Source organism: Taeniopygia guttata, chromosome 4 (genome assembly GCF_048771995.1).
Source record: "Taeniopygia guttata chromosome 4, bTaeGut7.mat, whole genome shotgun sequence".
Taxonomy (NCBI): Eukaryota; Metazoa; Chordata; class Aves; order Passeriformes; family Estrildidae; genus Taeniopygia; species Taeniopygia guttata.
This window is the reverse complement of record NC_133028.1, coordinates 267,050-287,572: the sequence shown is the minus strand read 5'-3', so window position 1 is coordinate 287,572 and position 20,523 is coordinate 267,050. Positions and strand designations below refer to the sequence as shown.

The 20,523-nt window shown below is 48.5% G+C and overlaps 2 protein-coding genes across 6 annotated transcripts in view; one reads left to right on the top strand and one right to left on the bottom strand.

Annotated features, from left to right (window-relative positions):
* The window catches only part of LOC115494833 (GDNF family receptor alpha-4), a 68,570-nt gene extending 61,983 nt beyond the window's left edge, over positions 1–6,587 (top strand). The window contains exons 7-8 of one of the 2 annotated variants that reach the window (XM_041715541.2): positions 113–270; positions 2,600–6,587. In XM_041715541.2, coding sequence (XP_041571475.1) covers positions 113–270; positions 2,600–2,746 — 305 coding nt within the window. In that variant the 3' untranslated portion in view covers positions 2,747–6,587. Of the gene's footprint in view, positions 1–112; positions 271–369; positions 486–2,599 lie in introns of those variants that run through there. The other variant, XM_041715543.2, reaches the window with a different exon arrangement.
* Positions 6,588–11,979: 5,392 nt separating this feature from the next.
* The window catches only part of ATRN (attractin), a 147,898-nt gene continuing 139,354 nt past the window's right edge, over positions 11,980–20,523 (bottom strand). For 2 of the 4 annotated variants that reach the window (XM_002188251.7, XM_072927806.1), the window contains exons 28-29: positions 18,648–18,762; positions 11,980–17,169 (exon numbers count right to left, since the gene is read on the bottom strand). In XM_002188251.7, the coding sequence (XP_002188287.4) occupies positions 17,045–17,169; positions 18,648–18,762 (240 nt within the window). In that variant the 3' untranslated portion in view covers positions 11,980–17,044. The remainder of the gene's footprint in view (positions 17,170–18,647; positions 18,763–20,523) is intronic. The other 2 variants (XR_012055457.1, XR_012055458.1) reach the window with 2 other exon arrangements.

Sequence of the window (20,523 nt, the reverse complement as noted above, 5' to 3'; positions counted from 1 at the left end):
AGGGGCTCCCAAGAGCCTTGGGCATCCATTTGGGTGATGCAGAGAAAGAGGCTGGGAAAGGGAGGCTTTCCCCTGCCCTGACAACCCTTTTCTCCATCTTCCCCACACCAAGAAAATGCCATTCAGGCCTTTGGCAATGGGACTCACCTGAACACAGCTGTGGGCCCGTCCGTCCCCCCCACCACACAGATGTACAAGCAGGAGAGAAATGCCAACAGAGCTGTGGCGACCCTCAGAGAGAACAGCTTGGAGCACCTCCAGCCCACCAAGGTAGGAGAGGGCAGGCCTGGCCCAGAGAGATGATCGGCCATGTCTGTGCCTCCTGCAGCCTCCTCACCTCAACTCCTTCTTCCACTTGTGTCATTTCAGTCACATGCAGGCATCCAGCCTACCTTCCACCTCCTGGAGGCCTGATCTTCCCTTCCCTTCCCTTCCCTTCCCTTCCCTTCCCTTCCCTTCCCTTCCCTTCCCTTCCCTTCCCTTCCCTTCCCTTCCCTTCCCTTCCCTTCCCTTCCCTTCCCTTCCCTTCCCTTCCCTTCCCTTCCCTTCCCTTCCCTTCCCTTCCCTTCCCTTCCCTTCCCTTCCCTTCCCTTCCCTTCCCTTCCCTTCCCTTCCCTTCCCTTCCCTTCCCTTCCCTTCCCTTCCCTTCCCTTCCCTTCCCTTCCCTTCCCTTCCCTTCCCTTCCCTTCCCATTATTCAGAAATATGTTTCATTTACAAGTACTGGGAAATCCATGGGGTTTTCACCCAGGACCACTGGCTTGGCTCCTCACCATCCTTCAGAGCATCAGTTCAGCTTCAGACAAGCATTTCAACTTCCCAGGACACAAGATCCTCCCTTGTTAGATGAGGATTCTAGAGGTCATAATGCAGAGGTTTAAGGTTTGCTAAGCATTGTAAAATTTGAAAGAAAATGTTCTGTTCATCAGTAAATTATTACTATCAAAATAATATTAAATTGAAATTATTTTAAAACAAATAACATGTTCATTTACTGATGATGGCCGTGATAGGCATTAAATATTTTATTTTTAAATAAAGCAAAATGACCTTGAGTTAATTTTCAGATTCAATTATTTTCCTATTGAATAATTAACAGTGACCCTGATTTGCTGAACGTTCAGGTTACAGAAGCTGTCAGTTTTAACTAGACTCCAAGGACTGAGCGTGGGCTTTGCACTGGGCTGACTGATACCTTCCAAGTGGGGGTTATTTTAAGGCTTATCACTGTTTTTTTGTTGGGAAAACACCTGATTCACCTCTCTCCACCCTGTTTTCACAGAGCAGCAGGCTGGGAGGGGGAGAAAAGTGGCTTCAGGGTCCCTCACAGGGTCCCTTCAGTGCTCTCCAGGGCACTGGTGGCACTGTTGCAGGGGACACCTTCACCAGGCCATAAGCTTGGCACCCAACGGGTCTGGAGGGCTTCCCTCCAGCTGGCACTCCCCATATCTTAGAGAGATCCAAGTAGTGGCCTCAGGTCCAGACCTAGCACTGAGAACTTCATTCTGGAAGAGAAGGAGAAGCTGTGAACTGTGTGACCAGGACAGGAGTCCCAGCAGCAAGTGTGAAGCTGGAAAAAGCAGCTGCAGTAGAGGATGGCCCTGCCACATCTCCAACCTCCTTGTGGCAGCAGCACATCCCTCCTTTGAGGTGTGAGTGCTGCTGGAGCGTGGTACCTGATGGAAACTAGACATCTGGGGCTTGGCTTTGGACTCAGCTTCAAATTCAGATCCTGTTCAACCTTTAATGAGGTTGGCACTTCTGGATCTGAGGGGGAAAGCTGGTGAAATGTGTCCCAACACCATGGAGGTATATTCCACACCCACCTTTAAGGTCACCAGGTGAAACCACTGGCCAGCAGTGGCTCCATAAGATTCATGGATGGCCACTGACCTGAGAGGGCATCCAGGCACCCACCTCGCACACACACCTCCAGCCAGTGCCCAAACAAGTGCTGTGCTCACGAATTACTCTCCTGCTGTGACACCACCTTCACCAGCATCTCCTGAAGAGCTGCGCTGACCTCCAAGCTGGAGTTTGGGTGCTGAAATCAGCCCTGGTCCCTCTGCACATGCACACACTTGGGGCTGCACAGCCCCGAGCCTCAAATGCTCTGAGGCATCAAGGAGAGACACCAGTTTGGTTAGAGAGACGGAGTCCCTCTCCTATGAGGAAAAATAGAGAATTGGAATTGTTCATCCTGGAGAAGTTCAGGGTGACCTAATTGTAACCTTCCAGTGCCTGAAGGGGCTCCAAGAGAGCTGGAGAGGGACTGGGGACAAGGGCCAGAATGCTAGAACAAGGGGAATGGTTTCCCACTGCCAGAGGGCAGGGTTAGATGGGATATTTGGACTAAATTCTTGGCTGTGAGGGTGGGGAGAGCCTAGCACAGGGTGCCCAGAGGAGCTGTGGCTGCCCTGGGAAGCTGTTCCAGGCCAGATTGGACAGGGCTTGGGGCAACCTGGGATACTGGAAGGTGTCCCTGCCCATGGCAGGGGGTTGGAATTGGATGGTCTTTAAGGTCCCTTCTGACATAAACCATTTCATGATTGCATGATCAGCCACAGCTCTCACCCCACGCTGTCTCCTTTCTCTTTCAGGTGGCTGGAGAGGAGAGGCTCCTGCGTGGCTCTACTCGGTTGTCCTCAGGGACCTCCAGCCCAGCAGCCCCTCCCTGCTGGGCGGCCTCTCTGCTGCAGATGTGGCTTCTCCTCGCCCCTGCTGTGCTGAGCCTCCCCGTGATGTGAGGCAGGGCTGGCACACACCAGGCAGAGACTCGAGTTGTGTTGGTTTCTTTACTGAACAACCAGACCAGTAACTTATTCAGGAGGAGAGCAGGGAGAAGGGAGGGGAAGGGAAGTCAAGGTGAGTGTTTGGGCATCCCTTCCTCCTTCTCATCTGTCTGCCAGTTTATTTGATTTTATATGATCAGCATTGTTGACAACCAGCTCATTCTTGGTCCTGGCCACCTTTCTACACCACAGCTTGGTTGTTGTTTCTCCAGCTCTCCATGATTAGGGCTGAAGCCATGGACAATTCCCTTGGAAAAGATGAAGGAGAGAGTTGATCCAAGAAATGAGAGCTGCAAAGGAAATGCTTCTTCCTGCCCCAGCCAAGAGGGGAAAGACTTGATGGATGGATGACCTGTCAGGAGGTTTCCTGAAGCCCACACTGAGGGGCCCTTGACAGGACACGTGGAGTTCAGACTGTCTGCACGGTTACTCAGGACCTGAAGGACAACACACCTGGTTCCTTCAGACTGAAGAAACCAGAAAACTGGTGGGAAGGTGGTTGGTTTTGTTCACTGGAGAGGAACCTGAAGCACCTCTGGGGAGGACCAAGTAACCACACTCTGAACTGGCTGGCAGGGATTATCCACCCTCTCAAAACCATGGCCAGAGTGCAACCAGCATCCACATCCCAGCTGTCACCTCCCCTCGGGCCCTCCTTCTTAGGGGAACCTGTGTCCTGTATTGATGGTATTCAGGAAGAAACACGTGTGTTGCATTTTGTTTACGGCTGAATTTTTTGTGTCCCAACCCAAACATCTCTATCCACTGGTCCTGCTCAGTGTTTTGGGGCATTTTTGTCACATCCAAACAACCAGAAGCCAATATTGTCCCACTCCAGGCTACCCTTTCTCTGTCAGGGCCAGTGTGTGAGCCCATGGGCAGGGTTTGACGTGAACCCAGCACATCCCACTCTCACCTGCTACCTGTTCATCCACTGGTCTCATAGGCACAGGGTCTCCAGCCAAGGTATTTTGTTCATTTTCCTGGGAAGAGATAGGCTAGGAGAGGTTTGCTAGAAACCACCCTGAAGACAGAAATACCCAACCAAGAAACGCCACGTCATGAATTATATTGTGGATTGCTACAGATTCCCCTCCCTGAAAAACTGACAGAGGCAACCACCTGTGTCCAGGTGAGCAGGTCAAGGGCTTTGCCTCTGGCCAGTTTCTGTTTTTTCAGTGTAGATGTCGTTTAAGCAAGGGCTGCTGAAGTGACCCTCTCTTCCTAGCCAGAGCCCAGGGGAGGAAAGGGAGGATCATTGTCCCTCCGGTGTCTTGGGGCACAGGGAGGCAGGTCTGTGACCCTGGACTACCCGAGCATCCCAGGGTCTTTCCTCAAGGAGGAGAGCTGAGGAGTCCCAGTGCCCTCTTGGGGGATTGAGCCCCTTTACTAAAGCCAGGATGGAAGATGTAAGGAAGAGTGAGAAGGTTTCCCAGGATAAATGCTTACCCAGGCTGAGTGCCATGGGAGGAAGAGCAATAGCCCCAGAATCCCCCTGAGTGTATTTAGGCCTGGCCTTTGCAGGAGTCCATTTATTCCTTGGTTTGTGCTCCTCCAATAAATACCATTAATTCCTTGGCATTTGAATGCATGGAAAGGCTTAGGAAGCATCAGACAGAGCAAAGTCCATTGCTTTTTATTCCCATTTCCTGCAAAACCTCTCCCATTGTTTATTTCTTCAGATTTTCTGAGAAACTGCAGCAATTACCTTGGCTTTTGTTCCAACAAGAAACCACTCTGGTTTTAAGCTGAACACCTGTGGATGTGTCTGACATGAACAGAAATCCTCCTGCTGCATCCTTTCCAAAGTGCTGCTCCCTGAGGCCCTCAGGGCTGTAGCACCCAGGTTTCCTGATCCAGGGCTGTGCAAGGAGCCCACCGAGTTCCAAGGCTTGTGTGCAGGGTGAGGAGTCACAGCTTGGGCTAAAAGCTGTGTGTGAGGACTTGGTGGCCAAGGGGCTCACTCCGACCAGGCAAGGGGACAGGAGGGAGAGCTGCAGGCAGTAAAGCCCTTTCAAAGTGACCCCTCACAGGCACAGAGCTGCTGTGAACATCTCCCCTTTATCCAGGACAGCACTGTCCCTGAGAGCAAGTGACACAAAGCTTGTGTCCTCGGAGCTGCAGGTGGAGAGGGATGAAGCCCTGACTGCTCAGCCCTTCAAAGGCAAGGAACTACCTCAGCACCACGAGGTCATGCTGGGAATTGCATTCTTCTGCCCCTTTCCTTTGCAGTCCTGCAGCCATGCTCTGATTTTCACACATCTGGCCCCATCAAACCAGTCTCCACCAGCTTTCAGTTGTGCACAGGCTGAGTGTCTGCACAGGGTGGGGACACAAGTGTCAGCTGCTTTCCAGGAGCGCCCACTCCTGTGTCTCTCATATGTCAGTGATGCTGAAGTGCCACTTGGCCATTTCCTTCTCATGCAGCAGAGAAAGAGTTTTTCCTGGTGGCCAGCATGCCTGGCAGCCCCACCTCACCTCTCCCTTCAGACTGGTATGCTGTAGAAAGAGGTGTGGAGAATCCTGCTCAAGGACTGGATGGAATGGAGGAGACCTCCAGAGGTTACCTCATCCCAGCACCATGCCCCACATCAGCCCCTACTTTAAGTATTTCAGTGCAACATCATAATCTCCCCTGGATTTATATCATGGGATCATGAAATGAGTCAGGTGGGACCTTACAGCTCATCTCCTTCCAGCCCCTGCCATGAGCAGGGACACTTCCATCAGACCAGGCTTCCCAAGCCCCATCCAGCCTGGCCTTGGACACTGCCAGGGCTGTCTTGCTTCAAAGGCTCTGCAGATGTGAGTTGTCTCAGGCACCAGAGCCCAGCCAGATCCTCAGTTCCCATGTCCCATCCTCCAAGCCCTGTCCCAGGCCAGGTCCTGTCCTCCTGGGGGTTCCCTGGGTTCATGAATGCTTTGGGATGAAATGGATGAGGCACAGGGCAAGGAGCCTCTCACCCAGCAGGAAAGAGCTGGGGAGTGGGAATTAACAAAAAAAAAATTATCCCAAACCTTTCATGGCTTTGTTCTGATTATTTTACTCTTTTCACCAATATTTAATGTTGATTCTCCCTCCAAGCCTGTTCATGAATCAAACTTTGCAAAAAAGGATGACTTTTGAACCTTTCTTTTGAAGGAAGCAAACATGATTACTCTCCTCCCACCCACCAACATGTGTGCACAGACCACTGCTTTTTCCTTGTGAAAAGTCAGTAATTTTTTTGGATGAAATTCCATCTCTGCTGATTTCTGTGAAGTGAACCATGGATCTTCATTTTTAAGTCTCTTGATTAACCACAGAAGTCATAGCAGCTGCTTGGAAAGGCAAAAGACTGAGCAAGCCAAGACACAGAAAGGGAGACAATTTTTTGTTAGGAGTTACTCCATTCCTGACAACTTCCATAAGCACAAAGAAGAATCATGGGAAAAAGAAAGGGAAAAAAACACATTCAAAGAACCAGCCAGACTTTCTGTAGGCACTGAACTGTATTTTTTTTGGCTGCACAGCACTATTTCCAGTGGCTGGCAGCCCTGAGAGCCTGTGAAATTTTGTGTATGTACTTATACCTGTCATGTCACGTCATGTCCAGCATTGTCCAGGTGGGAGCAGGAGCTGGGAGGGAGAGCCAGGGCTGGGAGATGGTGCTGGAGCAGGAACCCCATGTGTGCCCTTGCTCAAGGGGAGGGTGGTGGGTGCCAGCCCAAACTGGGGCCAAACTTGTACTTACCTTTTCTGTACATGTCAATATTCAAACATATCCATGAATAAAGCACACATGCATTTTCCTGACCCCTCGTTCCTGCCTGCCGTGCCAGCTTGTCCCTGTCAGCATGTCCTGGGTAGTGCTGAGCTCTGTTCCTCTGCTGGAAGGGCAGCTGGAAGAACCTGGGGGATGTTCTCTGGGGGCTGGAAGAGTGGTGGGGCTCACATGAGCCATGCTTGGCTGGAACCATGGAATCCTAGAATATCCTCAGCTGGAAGGGACCCACAGGGATCATCAAATCCAGCCCCTGTCCCTGCCCAAACCCCCAGAATCCCACCCTGGGCATCCTTGGAGCGCTGTCCAAAGGCTCCTGGAGCTCTGGCAGCTTCGGAGCCGTGCCCATTCCCTGGGGAGCCTGGGCAGTGCCAGCACCCTCTGGGGAAGAACCTTTCCCTAAAATCCAAACTAAACCTGCCCTGGCCCAGCTCCAGTTGTTCACTCAGGTCTTGTCCCTGGTCTCAGAGAGCAGAGACTAGAGCTGCCCTCGGCAGGAGCTGCAGACAGCTCTGACGGCTCCTCTCAGCCCCAAACCCAGCTCCAAACCCAGCTCCAAACCCAGCCCCAAACCCAGCTCCAAACCCACTCCCAAACCCAGTCCCAACCCCAGCCCCAAACCCAGTTCCAAACACAGTCCCAAGCCCAGATCCAAACACAGCCCCTTTTTCCCTCCCCACAGCACCCAGGCTGGGCTTTGCTGGCTCAAAGGACAATTCCTGGGAGGTTGCAGCCAGCTGAACCTGAAGGATGCTGTGGAAGCCTTGCAGGTCTGAGGGATTTTCCCTGGCTCTTGGCAAGCAGCTGCTCGCCCGAGGTCAGCACCCAAAACTGGGGGGCAGTCCAGGGCCACAGGGTGGGTGGAGGAGCTGGGGGGGCTCAGGGCTCCGGGCGTTCACGGGGCTCTCTGCACTCCCCAGTGGGACTGCCCCAGGCTCTGCACAGGGACAGCATGTGGGGCTCAGCTCAGGGGCTGCCTGCAGCAGCCCTGCTCTGGGGTGGAGCCACTGGCTCCAAGGAAGCCTGGAAATCGTCCTAAATTTAAGGTGAAGAGATTCTGGAGCAGGAGAAGCACTAATAGCTGGAAGAAGCTTTGGCTGACCCCCAATTCTGCCCCATCTCTGGGTCTGGGTATGGTTTTGGGGGTGCTGGCTGTGCCCACAACAGAACTGAGCCCCACTCCCTCCTACAGCCACAGAAATTAAACACTGAGGAAAGAGCACAGGAAGGGATTTTTCCACTTTCCCAGAGAAAAGGTCTTACCTTTTCTTACCTGTGCAGCCCCCAGGACAGGATGGATAGAGCTCGGAGCAGTCTGGTCTAGTGGAAGGTGTCCCTCTGCCCATGGCAGGGGCTTGGACCAGATGTATTTAAAGTCCCTTCCATCCCAAACCATTCTGTGTTTCCATGGCACACCAGAGCCTGGGGCAGCATGGCAGGTTGGAAGGAGAGACCTGCAGAGAGGACCCACAGTCCCCATCACAGCACAAGTTAAATCCTGCAGCTGATGTTCAGCTGCTGCAAGGGGATGTTGAATCAGAAACAACGATTTACCACACGTTATCTCCAAGCAAACAGTGCTACAGTGCTGATAGGGATGGAGATGTTTTGCTTCGGTTACTAAAACACTGAATTTCTGCAAAAATAGTGGATGTTTGCCAAAGGGAAAAGCTGCAGAATTAGCTCTGACATGAAAAATGTTCAAGTCATTTTGTGGGGTTTTTTTCTAAGGGGAAGTGGAAATGATTTCTGGTGGGAGCAAGGATCCCAGGGAACATGTCAATGGAAATCCTGCCAGTCACTTTGTTGGAGGCACATTGTGGCTGCAGCCTGGAGAGCAGAGCTGATAGAACAGCCAGCAAGCTGCAGGTGGGATGATGGATGGATGGATGGATGGATGGATGGATGGATGGATGGATGGATGGATGGATGGATGGATGGATGGATGATGGATGGATGATGAATGGATGGATGGATGGATGATGAATGGATGGATGGATGGATGGATGGATGGATGGATGGATGATGGATGGATGGAGACACCAGACATGTCTGAGCTCTGCTCCAATTCCCCATCCCCATTCATTGTCAGACACCACAATTCAGGCCTACCCACTGAATTTCTGCTTCCAAACTGAATTCAGGGATCAGCATGAGGACCAAGAGAGATTAAATCCCATCCTCCCCATGGCATTGCTGGTCACCATGGATGGGGGCAGATCAGAAACAGCCCCTGCCTTCACAGGCTCATGGAGCTGCACCTGTGCTTCTTGTCAGCAGCAGGGAAACAAAGAGGGGAAAGGTGCTATCCTTCTTGGTAGAGCCAGAGTGGCCCAGTCAGTGTTTTTTTTGCTAAATTCCCTGCAGATGTAGTTTCTGAGTGATGCATGTGGCCCAGGAACACAGAGAAGAGGGGAAAGGAAGGGCCTGCTCCTGCAGCTGATCATAGAATCATGGGATAGTTTGAGTTGGAAGGGGCTGTGAAGACCATCTAATCCCACCCCCTGCCGTGGCAGGGACAACTCCCACTGTCCCAGGTGCTCCAAGCCTCAATGTCCAACCTGGCCTTGGATGCTACCAGGGGTCCAGGGGCAGCCACAGCTGCTCTGGGCACCCTGTGCCAGGGTCTTACACTCTCACAGGGAAGAATTTATTCCCAATATCCCATCCATCCCTGCCTTGTGGCAGTTGGAAGCCATTCCCCCTTGTCCCAACCCTACATGCCAATGAAAAACATCCCATTTCAATGCAGGTTGAGCCCTGAGATCTTGCTCTTTGTTTGTGGGGAAGATTTATCTCTTTTGAGACATCTCTAGTGCAGATCCCAAATCCCAGGCTTTTCACTAAGTCTCAGGAGTCACCAAGGAGAAGAGGTGCCTGTAGGACATCATGTACCTTACCTCAGAGCTTCCACAGGGTGACAGTGGTGTCCCAAACTCCCGTGGCCAAGGGTGTTGGGACTCTGACACAGTCTGGGGATGTGTTGCTGTTCCCAGCCACCTGCAATGGGGAACATGAGGAGCTCAGCCCACCTCCAGTGATGCTGACACCTGGGTCCACCAGCCAGAAAAATCATCAGCAGGTGCTGTCACCTCATTAGAAAATCTCCCCCCACCTTATGCCTTTGGCAAGATCTCAGTGCTACCACTCTGTCCCTGAAATCCCTGCCTTGCTGCTTAATTAGTTCAGAAACAAAAACCCCAGGAAGAAATTAAAGAGCCTGCTAATTCTTTTTTCCCAAATGGCAATTGGCTATGGAGCTCTGGCTCTTTTGTACACCTCTCTTCCTCCTCTCTTCCCATCAATGGGGAAAAAAGGAAATGTTGGTGTTTCTGCCATGCTGGAAATTATTTACCACTAACCAGCCATGTGGAACTACCCAAGAGCTGCCCCAAACCCCACCTTTTCCTGGGTGGAAGAAACACCACCCAGCCTCCACTCCAGGATTTCTGGGAGAGTTAAATTGGTTTTTAAAAAGACGTAAAGTCCCTTCTTGCTGTGGGTGGTTGATATTTAAGGTGTGTGGAAAGAAAAGCTAGACCTCAAATTCCTCTCTAGCTCCTTACCCAAAACTGTTCATTAATGACAGGTGATAACAAAGACCATCATCCTGGATGGACACAAAGCCTTGGAAAACCTCCATGCTCTCTTCCCTTCCAGCCCCTTTTCTTTGCTACAATACAAGAAAAATCAGAGCAGGGATGAAAAATGGCTCCAGCCCTCCAGGGTTTTTCCTGCTGTCCAAAATAAATTTAAAGCAGCTCTAAAACCACTACCCCCTGCCCATTTCATTTCAAGTCTGGACACCCCACGCTGTGCTGTCAGCCTGGCATCCTCTGCTCAGCTCTGCAGCAATTGCTGGAATTGGGCTCCTGCATCCCAGTTTAATGCCATGGAATGAAGCAGCACAACAGCCTTCGGAGGTGACTGTGGCTGAAACCCTCATGGCTCATAAATGTCAGGTTCAACTCTGCTTCATCCCAGCAGTGCTTAATTCCAAAGTTGGAGAGTGACATAAAAATAAATGGAGAACAGCGGATTGCGTCCCAGCAGGACTGGAACCGTGGATTTCTGGGTGTCACGGATCAAGTGACAGCTTTAGAAAACCCTGCCCTAGGCTCAGATTTTTGGCAGCAGCTCTGCTTAGGTGACCTGCACCTCAATCCCTCTGGCTCACAAGATCTTAAGACTGGCTGATTAGGGCTATTATAAAATGTGTTATTTATTGAACAGACAGGAAGGAACAGACAAAAGGCCTTGAACAGTTACTACACAGTACAAAACAAGAGAACTACTGAGAGGTTACATAAAACACTGCACGACATTAAGGTTATTGCTATATATTAAATATATATTGCTATTATTATTGTTATATATATTAAAGCTAGCAAAGACACAGTAGAGAACAGGAGTCAGTGGAACTTACCACCCATAGAGTACACAGCGTCCTTCCACTCAGCCCTTGAGAGAGTAACCACAAAATTGATGCCCCAACTTTGGGGAAAAGCCCCACAAATTTCTAGGGAATGCACAGAAGACTTTTACTTTGTGAAAGTTTGTGTATCTTTTACAGTTTCTCAAGTGGAGTGTCTGTCAGTCAAAAATTCCAGCTGATCTTTCCACAGTCTTGCTTCCAAAGCAAGATGTTTATTGTTAGCTTGTAGTGTAACTTCCCCAGCTCCTGAATAACCATGAGACAGGCTGTCTTCAGTGAGTAATTTCACCAGATTTTAGGCTTTTGTGAAGGGCAAGAAGCCTTGCACCAGCTAACAAACAAAGGTAAGTGCTGTGGTGGGAGGTGTCCTGCTGTACAGTGGGTGCTGCAGGAGGTGGGAGAGGAGAGCCCACCTCTGTCTCCCTCTCCAGCTGTTGTGTGCATCTGAAACAGCAGCTGGTGCCAGCATTTGATAATCAGCAGCAAAACTAGTCACACAGTTTCCATAGGGGAGAGCTTTCCCTCTTTGGATTTAAACTAAGAAATTTACTGGAAACAAATTATTAGCAAGAGTGAAGGGGGAAAGGGGAAAGGGAAGGGGCTGAGATTTTGTAGCCCTGTTGGGGTTATGTCAGGAGGGGCAGCTCCGATTTCTGCTCTCTGTACAGGGACAGGGAGGGTCAGGCTGGAGGTCAGGAAAGGTTCTTACCCCTGAGGGGTGAACCTGAGCGTAGAAATGGAAACTATTTAATGACTGTCTCTGCCTTTAAAATCTATGGATTTAACTCTGTGAATTACGTCCATCCATCCCCCATCCTCTGGCAGAGGACATGACCCTCCTTGCTCCTCCCAAATTCAGCACCTGCCAGGAGCCCATTGATACCCACCACCACCACAACAGAAACTCACCTCACCTCATCCAGAAGCCTTCAAAACACTTTGAATTATTTCCCCCACCCCCCCATTTTAAGAAAATAAATAAGGGGAAATTTTTAACCAGATCATCTACTTTTTATTTCAGAGGAAAGATTTGCATTATTTACTTTTATTTATATACATGTACTTCACATTTGTATTTAAAATGCACAGACCTCCCAAGAATTTTCTCGTTCTGTCTTTAAATTAGCTGTTATTTTACAATACAAAAAATTATACCAAAAAACTGCAATCCTAAATGTGTGTATGTATAACACCCACAACCCCAGCAATGAAATAGTTTACAATACTTGCTCCTATTTACATATGAATGCAATAAATGCTAAATTATACATATTAACAAACTAAGCTCAAGTCTGAACACAGATAAGAATCATAAATAATTACAGAACAAATAGGGAAAAAATTCAGAATACAATTAATTCAAGGATCTTAAAGAACATTTATTGTGCACAAATTTCAGAGTAATATAAAACTCTTTTTTTTCTTCTTTTTTTTTTTAATGGACTGACATGTGATACACTCTGAGACAATTGGGTTTTTTTTTCTTTTTTTCTACTGGTGAGGTTTGTGGAATCAATACTAAATGGAGAGGAAATGTCTAAAGAATTCTAGTACCTGGAAGACGCACACAAATAGTCTGTGTGAACAAAGAAACAGACTGAACAAAACCTGCCCTGATGCAGAAAAAATCAGCAGATACACATATTGTAGTAGTCCTGGCACGGAAACTCAGCTCGCTTCAGCAGCTACCAACAGAAGAAGAGGAACCTGTGTAACACTGCGAAGAACACACCCAGAAATGAGGAGCACACCGAGCCATCCCTCCCTCCCCTCTGCAGCCCCAGCACTGGAGCACGGCCCCCCAGGCCTGTCCCCTCCTGCAGCCAAGGCAGCCCCGCTCCCAGCCCCAGAGCGGCCGCAGCTCCCGGGGCTGGCACAGGAGCAAGAAGCCTGCAGCGTGCAGAGCCCACAGGAGCAGGGCCGCTCTGGCACACGGAGCCCGCTCCTCGCTCTCGCACAGCGCAGCAAACCAACCCCGGCTCCCCTGGGAAGGGGCTGAGGCTCACGGTGCAGCTGCTGCTGCCCCAGCTCAGGGTCCCCTGAGAAGGAAAAGCAGCCAAGGACCAGCCCAGCCCCATGGCCCTGAACCCCAGGGGTTGTGGAAGAGGCCCAGAGCTGGATTTCAGCCTCAAAGCTCCTTTCAGCCCATGAAGGGCCGAGCAAGCCAAGTGCCCTCTGCAGCCACCCCACAAAGCCAAGCCTCGGGAGCCTGGTCAGGGCTCCTGCAGGGAATTCTGCTCCTGGCACCCTTCAGGACACAAGCTGCCCCTCAGGAGTGCGCGCTGCCAGCAGAGCTGCCACGTCCACGGTACCACACCACCCAGTTTGGGACATTACGTGCCATGGCTTGATGCTAGTCGCAGGCATTGCCCCATCATAAATAGCTTTATTTTGGTAATTTCACTACAATGCATTTCAAGCCCAGGAAAAGTGGTAATAACAACTGAAAAGTTATGTCTTATGAATATTCTTGTATCCAAAATATTGAGCCAGAGCGTGGCAAGGTCATGCTACATCACCCCAGAGAAAATTCTGGGCTAAAAACCATGGAAAATGGTGAATTAAAAAAAAAAAAAATTAGTTATTTGGAGATCCACTGGCATCATTGTTTTCTCAAGCAAAAGGGCCCCAACAGTTCTGAAATTTCATTACTAATTTTTATAAAGGCTCCTCTCAGAGAATGAAAATCTTCTGAGGGTTGAGATGTCGAATGCTGAATTTCAGCTAGTTATAAACACCTGAAAATAGTGATTTTGAGTGGAAACACTGCCACAATTTTAGTAACAAAGGCCTTAAACAACTGATTTAATCCTCCACGTGGTGACCACTTTAAGGACATTTATTACTTGTATCCAACTGTTGCTTTCCCCCCTTTCAAATGGAAAAGCCATTATTTAACTTGGTTCCTACATTTAAGTGAAATACATTTGAACACACAAAAATCAAGTTATGCCTCCCTGCTTTGCAAGATATCACTATATAATCTGGTGTTTAAAGCTCTGGAGTTATCTGCTACTGATCAGATGAAGGAGTTATTAAGACAAAACTCATACATAATTTAAAATAACCAAAATACATTCAATATTTTTTCTGGTTTATATACACTTTAAATCTCTCCATGTTCTGCACGTTACTGTAGAGTTTATGTACAAGTGCAAAATCTGTGTGTCATTTGTCATTTATTTACAGATTCTCCCATGAAATAAGGTTGTTCTTTCTCTCCCACCTCACCTCCAAATGAAACAAACCCAAAAGTCCTTCACTTTTGATACTGGCCTGGTGATAAGCTGCCAGCAATTCCTCTTTCCCCTATCCTTTCCCGTGTTTCTCCCTGCTTACCTCTAAGCTGGGATGAAACTGCAGCAGAGCTATGTATGAGAATTCTCTTCTCCCTCATCAGGATGGAGATCAGATGCAGGGTAGAGCCACATCCTAAAAGAGCCAGTTCCTTTTAGTAACATAAGTAACTCTTGTCGCTCTATTTACATTTCTTGGTTCTGATAAACCTTGACTTTGATCATTTCTGCTGATTTTTTCAGAATCTGACACCTCATTTTGGCCACACTCCTGGCACACTGTAGGCTTTGCAGACCAGACAGCCCAGCTCTCCAGGAGTGAGAAAACATCCCAAACTCTGTATTTATGTCTTTTTATTAATGTAAAAATGTATCACCCCTCCAGGCCTACAGTTATGAAAGCTGTTTGTGATCAGGAAAACCCAATAACTTTAAGCACCTGCCAAGAGCTGTCCTGAAGAGGGAAACTCAAGCACAGGGGCTTTCACCATCTGAGCTGGCAGTTCTCCCCCCAAAAACAGCAAGAAGAAATCTGCAAACATCAGGATGTGCATCGTGGCTGAAAATACACAGTACCAAGGGAGGGATTTTAGTCCAGTCTTATTTCTCCAGTTCAGATTAACCCTATCACTGAGCAAGTTAGAAAATATTATCAGGAGATGAATCTGTCTGAGGTAATCCGTGCATCAGGTAAAACTTAAATTGCCTAAATCCCTTTGTTCTAAGACAAATCTCAACCCTTTTCCGATCATAATTCCTTCTTCCCACAGAGCACTGAAACGTCTGCTTTAGAAACAGATGCATTTATATATATTTATATATATAATGCATTTTTCCCAATATTTTTCTGCAGTCCCAGTATTTTTTTGCAGTCCCATTACATTTGTTAAATGAATGAACATTAAATCAGAATTATCATCCACCACAGTCCTTAAGCCATCAGGCTCTTCCCATCACCACTGTCTGGACACACACAGCAATTCAGCTCTTGATTGCAATGCTGCCAGGCTCCAAAGAGCTTCTTCAAAGTACACGGTTAGGAAAAAGCCACCCCAGAAAGGCATGGCTGGTATGTGACCGATTACCAGAACACGCACAAAAAAGGAGCAGTTATTTGGGTTTCAGTTTGGAAAGCTGCTGCCTGGCCAGATCCAAGAGCACTTCCCTTCCACGTGCTACTTCTCCATTTGTTAAATATCAGATGTCCCCAGCAGAAGCAGCAGCTCAGTGAGCTGATGGATCACGACTGCTGTGGTGAGCCGTAGGTACACACCTCCTCTGGCACCTCCACCACCACCTGCCCCCACTGCAGCCCCACCAGGCCCCGTGCCACATTCCCAGCTCCAGGGACACGTGACACCACCACATGCAGACGGGTGGGCTCAGTCCAGCCTTGAGCCTCAGAGCACAGTCCCAGCTTGTCTGAGCAGTTCAGATGGTTTCATGCACCCCCAAACGCCAAACCTTCTCTCTGCTGTTTGTAAGTCTCATCCTTTCACCAACCATCAACTTCTTCAACCTCCAACAGAGCTCAAAACTAACAGGAAATATCAGGATCTGATAGTGTAGAACTCAAACCTGTGGCAAAGCAAAGCTGCTCTGTTTGATTTTTATTTAAAACTCTTTTTACGTCATCCTCACATGATCTGGCACCCGGAATGTTGCTTTTTACACCCTGTAAGAAGATGGAGCAAACCATAAGCACTGAGGAGCAATGACTCCAAGCTCAGCTCTCATCCAGAAGGATGGCAGGAGGGAAGGGGGAGGAAAGAGGCCCAAATCAGGAAAATGTGATGTGTCTGACGCGGAACACAGACTGCTTCTATGAAAATGCTGGTGAAACCAGCAGTTTTCTTATGGGATACTGAAACTCTGCCTGTCTTCCAGATATTTGCACCTGGGTGAGTATTTGGTTGGTCAGGAAAATGTGATTTTCCTCTGACTGCACATTCAGAGGACACAGAGGGCCTTGGGTGACTCTAGATGTGAGTATACATACCTTTAAAGGAATTTAATTATGTGGAAAAGCAGCGTGTGTAGCAGTCTCCTCACTCCCTAGATCTGTTCACGTCTAGGCACTTGTGTGTGGTGTACTCCAAGCAGGTTAAGACTATGTAAACACTGAGTCTTTCCAAAGCAACATCCAACTTTCCAGTTATTTCATGTGGTCTGAGCAACATCAATCTTTAAACCATGCCAGCTTTTGCATTCCTGGACCATGATGACTACAAAAAGGCTGTGCCTGGAAGAGAGTTCCACTGAAATAATGAAGGAACAATTAAATATTAAAAGAAAACAAATAATAAAGATGCTTTGAAGATTAATAGTAGTGTTTATGTGTTGACAGCTGACACCTGTAAACACTGGATGTTTTTCTTTTGTACAGTTTGATAAATACATGAACTACAAAGCACTTTCCATGTAGAAACCTGAGTGTCATTCATTGGACTACTGTTGTATTTACACTGACCGGGAATGGCGGTGTCGGACCTCACCGCATCTGCAAGAAAATAATTTTGCTTTAAACTTGAAGAAAACAAGGAGCAATCTGAAGCCATGTGTCAGTAAAACTTAAGTGGAGCAGTTGTCAAATAAAGCCAACTAGCACGTAGATGAGAGAAAAAAAATGGATTCAAGGAAGTTGTGGTTTTTTCCGGGTGCTTCTAGTCTCTTGGGACACAACTTGGAAATCTTCCTCCTCCTTGGTATTACTTTTCCATTTTGTTTAAAACCCTAGACAGTTTCTGATGTCCATGCATCAAATACAGGTTCCTGGCTGTGCAGGGGGCTGCTGCTTCCGATTTCGGACGGCGCCTGATTTCTCTTTGTAGGCAATTGGCATCTGTTGTGAAATGTCCACCAGTGCACTGGCCACTGCGAGACCTGGGCAACAGAACCAACAGTCAGGCACCAGAACAGCCACAGCAACAAACCTTCAGAAAGAGCTGAGAAAACCCCTCCGGGCCACAAATTGTGTAGAATTTTTTAATAAACTAGAAAAGTGTTGTGGCCCAAGGATTAAACTCCAGCCAATATTCTGAAAGGAGCTGAAATACTGCGTGTTTAATTAGAAGCAACAGCAGGAGGAAAAGATGCAATAAGGGTGGGTATTACTGGATGTAAAACTCTCAACGTTGAAGCCTAAACCATTAATATTGAAGGTGCCTTTCTCTGCTTTAGTAGATGGACTACAATAAGCCTGAAAGAAAATGTGTGTGGAGGTTTCACTGCACTTCCCGTGAATACATCACCTCTGCAACCTCCTCATGGCAGATTAGAGAGTCTTGGAATGGTCTGGGTTGAAAAGCACCCCAAAGCCCGTCCAGTTCCACCCCCTGCCATGGGCAGGGACACCTTCCACCGTCCCAGGGTGCTCCAAGCCCTGTCCAACCTGGCCTGGAAAATTCTAGAGATGGGGCGGCCACACCTGCTCTGGGCACCCCGTGCCAGGGCCCCCCTGCTCTGTTTGCAGACAAACCACATCTGGGACTTAGCTCAATCCAGCTCAGCACCAAACCATCCAATTCTAACCCTGCTAACTCTCTTTCTAAAGCCTTTACTTCACCAAGCTCACTGGGCACTGGGGAACCCCAGTTAAATCCCACACTGCCCAGGAAATGATGTCCCAGTGCCCTGAGACCAGGTTTTGGTGGGAAGGGGTTGAGAACAAGGAAACCTTAAGCTGGATGGGGCAACGCTATTTGTCCAGAGCTCCTAAGAGGAAGTCAGAGATGTTCTGAAATGACCTGTAGTGACAGGACAAAGGGGAATGGTTTCAAACTGAGAGTGGGCAGGGTTAGATGGGATATTCTTCCCTGTGAGGGGGGGAGGCCCTGGCATACCTAGCTCTGTGGCTGCCCCATCCCTGGAAGTGTCCAAGGCCAGACTGGATGGGTCTTGCAGCAACCTGGGATAGTGGAAGGTGTCCCTGCCCACAGCAGCGGATGGAACTGGATGGGCGTTAAGGCCCCTTCAAACTCAGATCTTTCCACGGTTCTGTGACTTGATGTTCCCCTGCAAATGGAGCTGGGAACAAAGTCAGATAGGCCAAGTGACAAGTTACCTTCACAGGTAACTACTGTAAACATGCCTGCACCAGATCCCTCCTTCCCCCACCCAGCTGTTAATTAAAGCATAGTCCAATATCAAAAGTTCATCCATCAATTAACCTTAGTAATTAACTCAAAGCTCCAGCTGGAAGCCAGCAGGGCCCAGACCAGGGAGCCTAAAATACCTCGAGCACATGCCAAGCTGAATTATGGCTACAGCAGCTTCTGTGGGATCAGGAAAGGTGAGCTTATACGGCTGGGGAAGGAGTACAGAGTTAATTCCAAGCCATCAGAGACCACAGCAATCCTCACCTGACTGTCCTGGTGGTGGAATACCCCCAAGTCCTCGAGGCAGCCTCACGAACACGGAGAGAACAGCTGCTTTGTTCCCAAAGCAGGGCTCCAGCGCGATCGGCTTTGGTACAGTCTGCAGCGAGGCAAGCAGTGGGAGAAAACAAATGTTAAACAGCATGTCACACCCTCCCTCTTCCCCCAGCATCGCTCCTCCAGCTCCTCCTAGCCCCAGGGCATGAACCACCACGAACCACACTGATGTGCTGGGCAGACTTCCAGCACACAGCCAGCAAAGCTAAAACCACTGTCAGCAACAATCAAAACACGAGTCATCACAAGAAAACACATTCACTTAATAAAAATCAGGCTATTAAAAAGTCAAGCACTACACAAGGCTTGTATTTCTCCCTAAATTCAATAACAAAGGAGCAGCTTATGTAATCAACAGGACTGAGGGTTTTGTTCCATTGACCCCATCAGCAGCCTGTCACTGATATCAGCATGGCAATTCGATACTCCAAATTCTATTTCCAGAATTTAAGTCCATGTAGCACCTTAACAGCACTCTATGCATTAACACAGTAAAAAACATTTTCCCAAGACCAAAAATAAGTGTTCAAGGCCAGGCTGGATGGGGCTTGAAGCAACCTGTTATAGTGGAAGGTGACCTTGTCCATGGCAGGGGGATTAGATGGGCTTTAAGGACCCTCTGAATCTGTGATTCTGATTATAATAGGCAGTCAGCTTTCTCCCTGGAGGAGCAGAGGACTGGATCCCTTGCTGACCCTCAGTGTCTGTGCCCATCTTCCTCTCCCTGCACTCTTGTGAAGGTTTTACCTGAATGATCAACACCCAGCTTCAGTGTGTCATTAGAAAGCACAAACGCAATAGCCCAGCCCAGAAACTAAAGCATGTTCTCACCTGGGCCCCAAGCCCAACACAAGTACACAGGACCAGTGCTACTGTGGGATGCAATAATATATTGGGATGCAAGTGTTCACCAATGAGTACAGGTTCAGGAGAGTTTCTTCTTTTGTTCCACATCAGCTAAAAAAGCTGAGAAACACTATTTTACCCAATACACTCAGCGCTTTCTGTTTTCTTGTTTGGTATGGACAAATTCCACTCTGGTGTTAATGAAATAATTAGATCTTTTTCCATCAGGCATCCAACTACACCACAGTACTCAAATATTCAACAGAAACTCAATGTAATGTAAGCCATGAAAAAGCCCGAACAGGAGTCAAACATGCTGTTAAATTACTGCTGCTCAATAAAATAGACAAAAGGAGACAACAGCAAGTAAAATGAAACTTAAAACTTTCCATATCTCCCATTTACTGCAATGATTGCAGCAGCGTTTGCTGGTCTGTGCCAGGCAGATAAATACATGCTGCATGATGGAAGCTGCTGCCTGGTTTATGACAGCAGATTTATTCATTCCCCACCCCCAGCAAAGGCACCAGACTCAGAGTAAAGCTTTTCCTGAAGGAAACAAGCACACCCTGGAGCTGTATCCCAGAGACTCAACTGCCAGAGGTAACAGAGAGAGCACGGAGAAGGAACTGCAGGAACAGAGCCCATGGACCTCTGCCTTATGGGGGGAGCAAGAAACCAACACAAAGCTGGTTTTCTTTTGGAGAGACTCAAGTATCTTACTTATTCTACTGTTAATAAAACAGTTCAGCTGAATTCCAGAGCTTGGAGGATGGCACTTGGGTTACAGAGTGCAACCTGGGACAGTGGAAGCTGTCCCTGCCCATGGCAGACCATGGAGAGATGACCTTTAGAGTCCCTCCCGACCCATGAGGATGCTCAGCAGCACATTCACCACCCTCCAGCCAACCTGCAGAAACAGGGGGCTGGAAAATCCATGTCAGGGGTCACCAAATCC